Source organism: Strix aluco, chromosome 3 (genome assembly GCF_031877795.1).
Source record: "Strix aluco isolate bStrAlu1 chromosome 3, bStrAlu1.hap1, whole genome shotgun sequence".
Classification (NCBI taxonomy): domain Eukaryota; kingdom Metazoa; phylum Chordata; class Aves; order Strigiformes; family Strigidae; genus Strix; species Strix aluco.
The window spans coordinates 111,722,916-111,736,061 of record NC_133933.1 but is presented as its reverse complement, the minus strand read 5'-3'; the positions used below and the strand labels follow the sequence as shown (position 1 = coordinate 111,736,061).

The 13,146-nt window shown below is 34.6% G+C and overlaps 1 protein-coding gene across 1 annotated transcript in view; it reads right to left on the bottom strand.

Annotated features, from left to right (window-relative positions):
• The window catches only part of SNTG2 (syntrophin gamma 2), a 301,458-nt gene that overhangs the window by 142,546 nt on the left and 145,766 nt on the right, over positions 1-13,146 (bottom strand). The window contains exons 3-4 of the mRNA XM_074820798.1: positions 12,412-12,468; positions 12,267-12,324 (exon numbers count right to left, since the gene is read on the bottom strand). Of these exons, the coding sequence (XP_074676899.1) occupies positions 12,267-12,324; positions 12,412-12,468 (115 nt within the window). The remainder of the gene's footprint in view (positions 1-12,266; positions 12,325-12,411; positions 12,469-13,146) is intronic.

The following is a 13,146-nucleotide window of genomic DNA, read 5'->3' as shown; positions in this document are numbered from 1 at the left end:
TTTAAAGCACAACTATATGAACCCAAATGCTGAAAACTACCTTGTTAGGGAAATTTTAAAAACTGAACATAACTCTTTAGAGGCATTTTTAAAACTCTTTAGAGGTGTTAGTTAAATTTCATTTCTTTGTTTAAATAAAATAAAAACTTTCAAAATTTCTATTTCTGACCATGGGGTTTCCTTAGTTTAGTTTTCTTCCTCTTTATACATGTCCAGTTTATCATATAAAGAAAAGCTGTAAGTCACACAATAATACAATGCGTTTCATGAAATACCCATGTCATTATTCTGATGTGCCAGGTTCCCTATGCTGAATTAAGTGGCAGATGGGGAACTGGGACTTCCCTTTCCACTTCTTCTCAGTGCCTATGGAACAAGCAGATGGAGATCATTTCGTGTTCCTAAAAGTACCATATCTACCCATCAAGAAGTCACTTCCAGATCTAAGTGTACAGAAGCCTGAAGCACTGAAGTTCAACACATTGTACGAATCAATTCCATGTGAGAGATGCACAGTATGACAAAGGTGAGACAGGTACTGGACACAGGAATAGGCAAAGACTGGATGCAGCAGGGAGCTTGGGTTTGGCAAGATAATAACGGGCCTTATGTGAATTAAGGAGTAGGCTATTCAGCAGTGCTACAGAAATTACCACTGATCCTCCTGAATACCCTGATCATGAATGCCTTAACGGCATAATGAATCTCCTGTTGACTTACAGACCACTGAATAAAAATGCTACTCTGGGAATAGGTTAAGGGACTGTTGAAAAGCTGAAGACATCCTGCAGAACAGTAATTTAGCTGGCACTTTGCATAGCTGCATAGAATAGAGTGTTGTATCTGCAAAGTTAACACAAGACAAAACTGGTTTGGCCTGGGAAGTCAGAACTATTTTCTCTTCAGCTTGGACTATATGAAGAAGAACATGAATTATAACAATGCACAGGCACCACAAGCATCACCTTGAAAGACTCTACCTTTCATCCAAGCATCTGAACAAGAACTGATCGCTCTGGACATAGTTTTCCTTACAGTTTGGCATATGGCAGCATGTGCATGCAACTGATAGAAAGAATTATCTAGGACAATGTACACGCTAGCAACTGTAAATTTCTTCCAGTTTTGTTCCATTAAAGAAGTACTAACAAACCTAGTCTTTTTCTGTTCTATCCACTGCACCAGGTAGGGTCCTTTAGACAACATACGGCTGTGTTTTTCTTGTAACACTGGAATGGTTGGTAAAGTCATGGGCAGGGATCCTAGCTGAAACACTGATGTGTGCAAGAGGTAGGAATAGAGACGGAACGGGTATATTGGTCAAAAGACAACTACTTTTGCCACTGCTCTTAGAAGCTCTAATATGGGAAAAATTGGGAAAACACAAATTATAGCAAAAAGATGGTAATCCTGTGCTCAAAAGCGAAAATTATTATCTTGTTCCATATAGAAATTGTGTAGTTATTAGGATAGGAAAATCGGAGAAAGCATACAAAAAAATGAAATCCTTTAAAGAAATGAACACAATTAATTAAATATGATTTCTTGCTGCTCTGTGGTGACAATAAAGCTGAGAGAAAAAATCTGGACTTTGTAATGTAATTAAGAATTGCCTAATTTTGTTTTTGGCTTCCTTTCTCTTCCCCACTGGTACATACTTCCAAATAGTTTTATAGCTCTTATTTATTTATTTACTGCCCCAAGATAACTGCAGTACTACAGACAGATGTAGAGGACAAACATATGAATCTGTAAAATCAAGAGACCTTACCTGACATAATATTGCCAAGAGGAAAAAAAACGGTATCTAAACACTGTAAATTCTGATCTTACACTAGTATAAAATCACTCTAGGTATTAAACCTTTTACCGTATCATGATATGTAGTTGCATCAGATTCCAAAGAACTAGACAAGATTAGGTTGGCTGAATACTTGGATAAGAAACCCATAAAATAACTGCTGCTGCAAAAATTGATGTTTTCTGAGTCAATAAGTTTTGCTCAAGGCACGAATTCCTTGTTGAACTAATGCCTTACCACGAGTGTAAGCAAAAGTATACTTCCAGAAGACACTATTGTATTTGAGATTCAACTGGAACAAGTTATGAGGAATTTGAGATGATTTATCACTTTTTACAGTGATAACAATGTTTGTCTCAATAGTTTAGTCAAATTCCAAGCCAGTTTGTGATATTAATTTCTGGCTTTATATCACTGAAAATACCACTATTGTGTTTTCCATAATTTCTAAGAAACTACTGTTAAATAAATTGACATTATTTACTGGAAAGGAAATGGCTTTTGTGTTGAGAATGAGAAAGGCACTTCAAACAACTGCACATGTTCCTGGAAAAGACCAATTTACAAAATGTACTGTAGACTCCGTCATATTTTGGGTATACAAAAGTACTGCTGTTATTGTCAACAGGACATTGAGAAGGATCTGAGGGTCCTGGTGGACAGCTTGCTGGCCATGAATCAACGGGCTCTCAGAAAAAGCATCCTCGTCAGCATAAAGAGGAGAGTTATCAGCAAGTGGAGGGAGGTGATCCTTCCCCTTTACTCAGCACTGGTGAGACACACCTGGAGTTCTGGGCTCCCCAGTACAAGAAAGATGTGGTCTTTCTGAAGCGAGTCCAGTGAAGAGCCATGGAGATGAAGGGACTGGAGCACCTTTTCATGTGAGGAAAGAATGAAAGAGCTGGGACTGTTCAGCCTGGAGGAGGGAAGGGTCAGGACTACCAAAAGCATACCAATGGGCATTAAGGAACCTTAACCTTAAAACCCAAATCCTTTTATTCCCTGCCATGACTTTTAGAAGGCAGATGATATTATAACTGTTTTCTGAGGCCAAATTCAAAATACCATTTTGTTACTATCGCCTAATGTCACAGACAAAATTTGCCATTTTTTTACTGACCCGGTGGGGACAATGGCTGCATGTATACCAAAACTGAGAAGACTAGAATCTGGAAAAGTCCTGGGCATGACACTATTTTTATTTAAATGTGCTTTTAAAGACAGTATAGAAAGACGTTTTGAAGTTCAGGTTTATTTCTACCATTTAACTCTTAGCAGTAACTAAAGCAAAAGTTATTAAAAGGCTTTTGGATGGTTTTCTGATTGCAAACAGGTTTGTGACATAAGCTGCATTTCCAGTTTATCACATGATCTGTAAAAAATACCAGCATACATGGTGACTAAACAGACTTTAGACCTGCCTTAGAAAACAAGAACATTCAGATGGTCTGAGTTTCCTGCAGAAGTCCAGGTATTTGCATGTCTTGATGCAAGATCCTTGAGGCAACCCAAATGGTACTGTGATTCCTGTAGGCATTTCCAAACAAGTAACATTATAGTATGAACTCAGTGAAGAAAACCTAGACATAACAGGTTACTTTAATGAAGGAAAGAGGCCTAATGTAGCTCAGATTAGCTTGTAGATGTTGCAGCAGAGAATGCCCACAGGAATTGTTATCATGATGAATTCTCGCTAGAGAAAAATACTTCCAGTTTTACATGCATTTAGTAAATTAGTTCTTGATCATTTGATTTTGCCTTTATAGAAAAGTATCAATACTCAAAGTAAGGAAACAAAATTAGAACATTAATAGTCTAAGTAGTTTAAAATTTTGCCTTTTTAAGAAAAGTCATGGCAGCTAAGATGTAACTGTAAGAAAAGCAAAGCAGAATTTTTTAAAATGTATCTTCAGAAAACTTGGAAGTGCTACGTTAATACTGTCATTTATTACTTGGGATACTTGCCTAACCACAGCTAGTAAGTCCTTTGAGTTTGAAAATAAAAGTAAAAAAACTTGTGCATCATCTTATGTGGACAGAATTCAGAAATAAGTAGCAATAATTAAGAGGCAAAAGCAATAGTTGTAACTATGAATAAGTTAAATTTTGGTTAAAAAAAAAGTTCTACTAGCCAAGCATAGCTAACACTCCATTAAGAGTCAGTGAAAAGCTATACAAAATTGCAAAAATGTGGTATTTTTAGGAATACGGTTAGTAGTGTTAGAAGCTCCTAGGTATTCTATGTGTATAATCAATCTAAACTTGGTAATATTTTCAGAATTAATACAATATTTTTCAAGTAAAAATAGTTGTGTGCATTTTAAAATTAATTAATCACTAGAATAAATTGCTAAAGGAATGTAGTACCATGTAAAGGAAGATGAATCTGATCACACAATTGCAATATTCTAAGGCATAAGATTAGCTCTAATAGACATATGATTAATATCACACGTAAAAGGCTTTCTGAGCTGAATAACATTAGTGAGAGAAGTTATGAATAGGTAACATTATATAAGGAAATAAATTATAATCTGGCATCTTCAATCTTTTCTTCCAAAATATGTAACCAAGATTCCATTAAATTCTGCTATAGTATGCCAAAAAGTTTTAAATGCTGTAGAGGTGATAACTGGAAAACAAACTCGGAGACTAAAGGAGGATGCCAAAAGTAGCAAAAATACATGGTTTAAATGAGTTACAAGAAGAGAAGAGATGTAGTTCCTAAAATTGCCTAAAAAGTCTTTAGTTCAGAAATCAATAAGGGAAGATAAGAACAGTGAAAAGACCAAAGAACTTTTCTGAAACTGCCAAAGGATGTTATTAAATTTCTCATATTATTCCATGTGACATTATCTCCAAGCGGAACAGTCATTACATTTGCTCTTTCCATCACATATTCTGTATGATTCTTGACTGCTTCAGCCCCAAAATAATCTGAATGAGCTTTACTCTGATTTAAATTAGTACCTTTCAATACAATGGGAATCTTTGTTACAGTTACAAGATGATTTCTGTCCGGCTGCTTGCTTCTCCAGTTTCTGTACCAAAGCACTGTGCTAAAAGCAAGCTCCAAATCCAAAGTCCAAAATACCATCCATCCTCAGAGGGACTTAAGGCAGTTCACTTCTGAACATATTATCTGAATGAAAACATACTATACAGTTCTCTAATTCCTCTGCACAATATAATTATCATTAACCTTTTTCTTCAGCCTGGCCTGTAGTGGTAAAAAATTCAAATAGTAACTTTAAGTGCTGTTTCATTAGATTTCTGCAGTTCATGAGGGAACTGCATTGTCAATCAGAGGTAGGTGAATGGAAGAAAGAACAGAAACTAAGAAAGAACAGAAACTGTACATGTCAGTGGCATCCTAAGGCCACAGTTTATTCACTCAACTGCTACCTGGAACAGATGACAACTGAAACAATATAATGCATTTTTCATACCTTTCCCTATTTAGATTAGAGTACAAGAATGATAACCATAACATTAGAGGTCCACTGAAATTATAAATAATGTTTTTCAGATTTTTATATCTACCTTTTTGTTTCATAAACTGAAAAATACACCTTCCAAAGAAATACACCTTCATCATAAAACCCTACAGAACAGAAATACAATTTCCAGAAACATTTTTATATTTTAACATAGCTGTTAAGCAAAACTAAATATCTTTTATTGAAAGTTGATCTTCTTCACGTGCATGAAGAATTTGCTCATTAATATACTCTTTGAATACAATTTCTTTACACCCTTAACAGAAAAGCATTATTCAGTATCAGGAACATAATGCACACGTTTTTAGACACACACACACATATATATGTATACACATATAAAGCCTCATTTTAGGAAAGTACATCAGCAACTGCCTAAATCTAGAGCTGGACAGCTAATTCACTGCTTCTGTTTTTTAGCCAAACCTAAGGAATGAAAAAAAAATTTAAAATTTACCTAAAATGGGAATGCTTTAGTTTCCTCTGTAAAAATGAGTTCTGGATTCATCAAAGTTTTAAACCCCATTAAAAAAATTAATACAAATTCTACAACAAAACAAAATTTCTAAGTGAAGCTTACAAATATTTCATCCTAAATCTTCTTCTGTCCAGGAATTATTTATGAATAATTTTAATGCATAAAAATACGCATTTCATTATAACCATGAAAACATTACCATCTTAAAAACATTTACGAGATGTTATTTTAAGTATATGCCTGTTCAGTTAAATAAACACTCAAAAATTACCTCTCTGCATCCTTCTACCGAAAGAGTTCTTTAGATTTAGGTCAATAATTTAAGACTCTTGCTTCAGCATTTAACCCTTAAAACAAATCCCAGTAGTACAAATTGTTCTAGAGCTTCAACTCAAGAATTCATCTACCTATATGCTTCTCACTAAATATACAATGACTGCTATTTGTATCATTGGACCTTAAGTATTGCTCTTAACTATTAGGTTGAATAAAAATTCTTTCCTGAATCAGGGATCAAAGCACTTCCATTTACTTGCTGACTGATCTTTAACAGTTCATTAAGATGTCCTTTCTATTAAGAGGTACTGCTTTTTGTAGCCTGCCTAGTCTCAAGGAGGCAACAATAAAAAAAGAAATCCAAAATGCTAAGAATGTTTTTCTATTCCTTCTGAAAATAAATTTAGAGCTGGAGGCATAGGTCCAAGAGAGAGAACAGTGAGCAGATGCTATCTTCAGATATCATTAGCTTTCCAGTAATAAAGAAAAATAACACTGGCAAAGATAATTAAAAATTAATGATAGAAAATATGAATAATCCTTTAAAAAATTAAGAAATTTGTAAATGATATTAGGAAACAGTGTACAAATATTAAATACCATCCAGCTTCAAATGCCTTATGTTCAAATGAGGCCTTTCTTATGTTCAAAGATGTTCAGTCTTCACCTTCATTAGCGTAAGGCGTAACACAAATTTTTGATCCATTCTGACTTCCTTATAAATGCAAATACCTCCACTTGGGCTTAACTCATCCTTAATCTTGACCTTGCTGGCTCAGTGGAATGAATCTCCAAGGCTGAGTAAGCAAAGATGAGTACAGCTGTAGGGATGAAGAACATAAACTACAAATACAACCATGTTGTGTAGCTTAACTGTAATCTCGCATCATGCTCACCAACTTGTTCACACTAGGCTTGGTGACCCTAGTTATACCACCCCGGGGGATGACCAGGGGAACTATCACATATGCTTCCATACTAAACCATCTTTGCTTGGCATATAAGTGTAAGTGAAACTGTTAAAAGCCCTCATGAAAGTGACACCATGTCCTCCAAACAGATGGTCCTGAACGCAGGCAGCCAGGATGTGATACCTGGACACAGTCTGTGTTTGCAGAGCACACTGTTTTAAGTCAAGAATGTTTCAGTGGCTGAATGTCCTGAGTTTGTTCCAATCCTGCCAGGGATCTGCCTGGCATCCCCAGTCAGAAACAGGCTAAACACACAAACCAGAAGATTTTTCAATACAGCAGAATGCAAGTTATAAGTCACCCTTTATCACAGAAGGTGGCAAAATGCTTTCAAATTAAGGTTTTTAACTAATTTTGGCTCTCAAGAAAGGATCTTTTTGGAAACTGGCAAAATGCAAACTATCCTTATTCTGCTAGGTTTTCATTAATTTTATTTAACTATTTTCATCACGTCTCAGTGAGCTGAACCCACTGTTCTGTTTCACCATTGCTGCTGGTCTGACTCCACACATTATATGAGATATCAGCAGAGCTCACAGCGTAGCCAGATTATTTATAGCAGGTCTCACAAAAATGGAAAGCTGCATCAAGGTAACAAAATGTGATTGCTAACTTGATAATTCTGCAACATAAACTGGAAATTTGATTGCTTTATGTTTATACAATTAAAAGTTCCAATACTGTATGCAGCAAGTCACTCGTATGTACGATGTGGTTAGATTTCAAAGTCCTTTTTTTTTTTTTTTTTTACAGTCTCTACCCTTTAGATTGCACAATTTCATCAAGATTCTTTAGTAATTAAAAATGGGAATAACAGATAACAGAAATAAAGATGTAAACACATGAAAGCTCATCACTTTACCCATATATTATGTATAAGGATTCTTTAAAGTGTATTTAATGGATCTGACAAAATATCTTACAGGCTCACCATACAAAGTAAGCTTGAATGATCTGATTCCATTCAAAGTTCAGGATACTCAATTACACATCTCTGACTGAGAACAGGACTCTCCATCTATTTGACTGTAAACCTACTGCAGTCTTTACCATATATAAACTGTTAATACTAATTATACAATGTATACAAAAATAATACACACATAGAAGCTATTAGCAAATCACCAACTATTGTACAATGATTTACTCTATCTTAAGCCAGTTTCAAAAGGAAAATAGACGAAAAGCAATACTGTATTAAATTACATTTAAAAAACCCTAGAGAAAGCATGAATCAGTCTTAGAAAATCTTACTGAGAAGCTTCAACATCAATAGTATCTTTTCATAATCTGGGAGATTATTATTAATGTTGCTAATACACTGAGTATACTGGATGTTTTGACATATGGGTAAGACAAAAAAATTCTTCTTTGGAAGTGAAATAATTACCTATTGGACTAAAATTACTCTGCACCTAATTATATAACTTTACTTTTGAATTTAGAAATGTGTTTGCATTTACTTGTTCTCATTCTGTCTGGTACAGGACTTTTGTCCCTCTTAAATTAACTTCAGCATAAGTTTTGGTTCTATGAAAAAAATATAACTTTTGTTAGAACGGAAGACAGAATCCACAGAAAAATGTAAGAGGCATAAACTCGGTGATGAGTCATTTGCATTAGCGAAACTTGCTTGCTCTTAATACTGTTGAGGAGGGCATGTGCTGAGGGGAAAACTCAGGACATTCTTTACTGTGATTTGTAATACACTGGACATTAGTCTCCAGCACGGAATGACCACTTAATCTTGTCTTTTAGAAATGTAAAGATATATGCTCTTGAATTGAGATTTTGTGTATGTTTCAGTGAACTTATTGAATAGAGTGATCTAGTATAACTTAATTTGAAAGTTAAACTTAATTTGAAAGTTATAAACACAATGATCACAGCTGAGAGGTCTCTAAGCCAGTCAAAACTGTAAGAATAGTATTTATTACCACTGCTGCTACAGAAGTGCTCGTGTTGAATAATGAAATCAAATCCAATTGAAATGTTCACCCTATCTCAGCAACTGAAGTGCAGATGACTTCAGCTGCTGCTTAGGTCAATACCAACAAAATCACTTCTCCTATATTTGAAAATAAAGAGTACAAATATAGTTGACATTATTTAGGATACACAAAGGTTGTACCAATATAAAAAAAGCAGCAGCTGCTTTATTCTATTCTACTTCTAGCTTTGGAACTACAAAATAGTACTGTATCCAAACAAAATAAGGTTGGAAATATGATTTTGCAGTGTTGTCATACAACAGGCATTAAATTTCACAAAAAGTATCACAAGTTGTCAGACATTTAGGAAATCAGTAATTTAGTCAGTTAAGGATAATTTCACTCACATAAATTCAGATATTTTACTCAAGGACACAAAATAGTAAAATCCTTCATAGTACAATTCCTGATAAGAATTCCCTTTTTCATCAGGTAACTGATGTATTTTCAATTGTTACTGCATGATAAAACTTTTTGGTTTTTTTTAAAGTCAGTATACTTGCTTGAAGCAGCAACTAATCCTAACTCAAAGCCACCTTTGAAGCTAGCCTATCAGTTTCATCGTTATTAGTACCTTGTATGATGAAAGTCCATTGGTGATTTATTCACATTATGAACATACAGATGTTCAGTCCGAAATTTAGTTTGAGATAAATCTGTATGAGTCTCATCTCTCCCTCATGCTTAACATTTTCTCTCTTTATATCCAACACAAATATTTTTCCAGATATCTTTTTATACGTAAATATATATATTTGATTATGCATATGTGTGCATTCATGTGTATATATAGGGAGAAGGAATGCACATATTTTTAGAACACTGTTGTTATTTTGTCTTAAATAGTATTACCAGATTGTTTTCTCTAACATTAAAGCACTAGAATCTTAAAACAGAAATATTCCCTCAAGGTCATCTTGTGAATTAAATTTGGCCATATTCTCTTCAATACTATTAATTAACAATTAAATATGATACTACCGAAGTAATGCTGTGAATAGTCTTTGTTATTATCTTTTTCCTACACTGAAGAACAGCGACACTGAGATTTTTGAAATCATATCAAAAGAAAAAGATTTGCAGTACACAAAGATTCTGCACTTCCAAAAATGTTCTCAAAATCTTTTGATGCTTTTTAGAAATATTCATTTTCCAGAAGAAACAAATAAACAAAAACTGTACACTGTTTTCTGTTGCACAGACATTCAGTGACCAGAATGGGAGTGCAGGAAGCAATGTGCCACAAAAAGCATTCATATCACCTATCTCTCATCTTTAGCATCTGCAGTGCTAAATAAGTTGCAGAATCACTCAGGCTACAAGGGACCTCAGGAATTCACCTGACCCAACCTCAGCATACACTGAATTCAGGGCTGAGATTCTCCTCTTCATGTCAGTGGCACAACTGATACTATATAGACTACTTTCTTCATACCTTGCCAGGTGTGTCAGTGTCTTCATGCCATTCACTGATTCAGCCACGAACATTGCATGTGGGCTTTCTGTGATACAGCAGAGATGGTGATACAGAGATGATACTGCCTCTGCTTATGACTGCTACTCACTCTGGAGCTTCCTTGGACACAAGGTTACAAGATCTTAAAACAAGTATCTTCTAAGGAGAGATTTTCAGATTTGAAGTAACCAGCTGACCCCATAAAATTGTTGTTGCACTTGTTAATCTACAAATAAATGCAGTTGATGAAAAACTACCTACAATGTACAAAACTGTGCATAGAAGTATTTTATATACAAACTCACTACTAACCTTGATTAAAAGTACTATGTCCTAAGAGGGCAGGAGATAGCTTACCTTGTTGGTCATTAATTTCCTAAATTACTTTCCTTAGACCTGAATGCTTATATTCATTTTATTATTATTATGCATTTATTTTCTTAGCATGGTTTATTATGCTGTGTATTGAAGGTGCTTATTATTGTTCCATACACAATAATGCAATTGACATAAAAACACCTTCTCTTCCTCACTGCAGAAACAATATTGTAAAAGGAATTATCATACTGAAATATATATAAATACTGTACACAGGAAACTTGAAACAGCCTTTCCAACAGGATACTGGCATAGCAAATCCATTCAATATTCTCTAGATATCAGCTGAAAATGGGTTACCAAGTTTGGGTATTACATTTCAAGCAAAATAGGGACCCACTGAAGAAAATGCAGAGGAGAAAAACAAGCACAGCCTGCAATCTAGTAAAGCTCAAGGCTCAGCATGGTGCCAAGCAAATGTGCTTCATCTCCACTGCAGCAAAGCAGGAAGAGAGGCTGATGAGTTCAAAGGATCATGTCAGTGGCTCTGAGTCCTCTAAGGAGCAGGACATGCACTGAGGGTCACAGTGCAGTGTTGTGTTTTCTTACAGGAAAGGTTACATGACATGGGTAGATTTACTCTAGAGAAGAGAGGAAACACATAGAAACTTCCCATAGAAACATGACAAATCTTCAAATATGTAAAAGAATGCCTCAGCAAAGAAAAGAACAAAGCAGTCCCCATATTCGTGTCCATCCAAGAAATATGACTTTGATTTTGATCACCTGAGGTCCTTAGTTCACCTTGCAAAACACTGCCCACCCATGTGCAAAAGTTCTTTTCCTTACTGAAGGGCCCCTTTGTTTTCCAAAGCAGTTCTCCCATTTGCCAAGATCAGTCCAAGGTCTGAACATGGTCCCCCAAAGGCTTCTTTTGCTAGATAAATGTCAATGTAACACTTAGCTGGGTTAGACTACACTGATTTAGTCCTTGTGTTATCATCACCATAATAAATATTACAAACCACTCTCTGTTTGCAACTAGGCACAGTTAATCATACCACAGAGCAGTGAATTATTGTGTGGAGAAAAAATATGTCAGATTTTTTTATCCTCTGGGTTATTAAAGTTAAGTACATCAACAGATTTCCTATGTAATAGTTTTGTTTTCACAACTAACTTTTAATATTTTATTTAAAACACAACTGTCTTACTGCAGTAAAAAATATGTTTTCTGAAACCAATACTTACCAGTAAAATTTCAAGTACAGGTCCTAAAGACTGAAGATTTTAAATTCAACACAAAGTCACATCGACCCTTTGGACATTTATAGAAAGGCTTAAAAATAGTGTGAAGCTGAAAGGATAAGCCATACATGTGTTTTCATTTTCAGTTCAAAGAACATTTAATTTAAAAAAAACCCCCTCACATATACTACACTACTATATAAGTAAATAATATAAATATATGTTACCTGCTTGGTCTTTAAATATTTTTGATATGACGACAGGCACTTTGTGCTCAGCACCACCCTGTAAAAGATGTGGAATAACCATGAGATCTCAATTAAGACTGAAGTGTACTAAAAATTAAAAGAAGAAATGAGAAGTTATCCATACCTTTATGCTTAAGCCCAAGCCACCAACTGGTTGTCTACGAAGTGTAACAGCTCTGTGCTTTAAAAAATTGTAGAAAAGATAAATTTAGGTGAAAACACAATATCTGAATAAGCACAGAAGATGTTTCTGAACTTTTTTACTTTAAAAAAAAAATAATTCTCAAAGGTACCCTAGAATCTGAGTGATCAAGCTCAGTTCTGGGTATCATTCAACACTGATTTATAGGCACTTATTTAATTCCTTACCATAGTGAGCAGAACTTGTGTGTGAATTGTGCATGCAGACTTTTAGTATGTTTTTCTGTTGCTGAAGTGATATTTTTCCTAAACAGAGGTTTTTACATGCTTTTGCTTTGTTTTCATAAAAGTTTTAATGAGAAAACTATATTAAGAGCTTTGAGTTGTGCATTTTCATAGCTGATTTACCTTCTTTAACTGCTATCATGTATGCATGTGATATGATTCTAATTTTTCCATCACAAATACCAATGTTTTCTAATCCATATCTTCAGACCTATACCATTTTTTTGCAGCATATGCCAAGACTTCTAGTGATCATCTGCTTCAAATGGTTATTTTCTTGCATTTCATGTTTAAGTGCAAAAAGAAGATAAACATTTATCAATATTTTTCTACAGCAACGTATCATATGTTTAATAGTATGCTGAATTTGACATTTCATTAATGTGCAAATCTTGGTGCCTGACAACATAATAATAGCACTTAATCTGTTGAC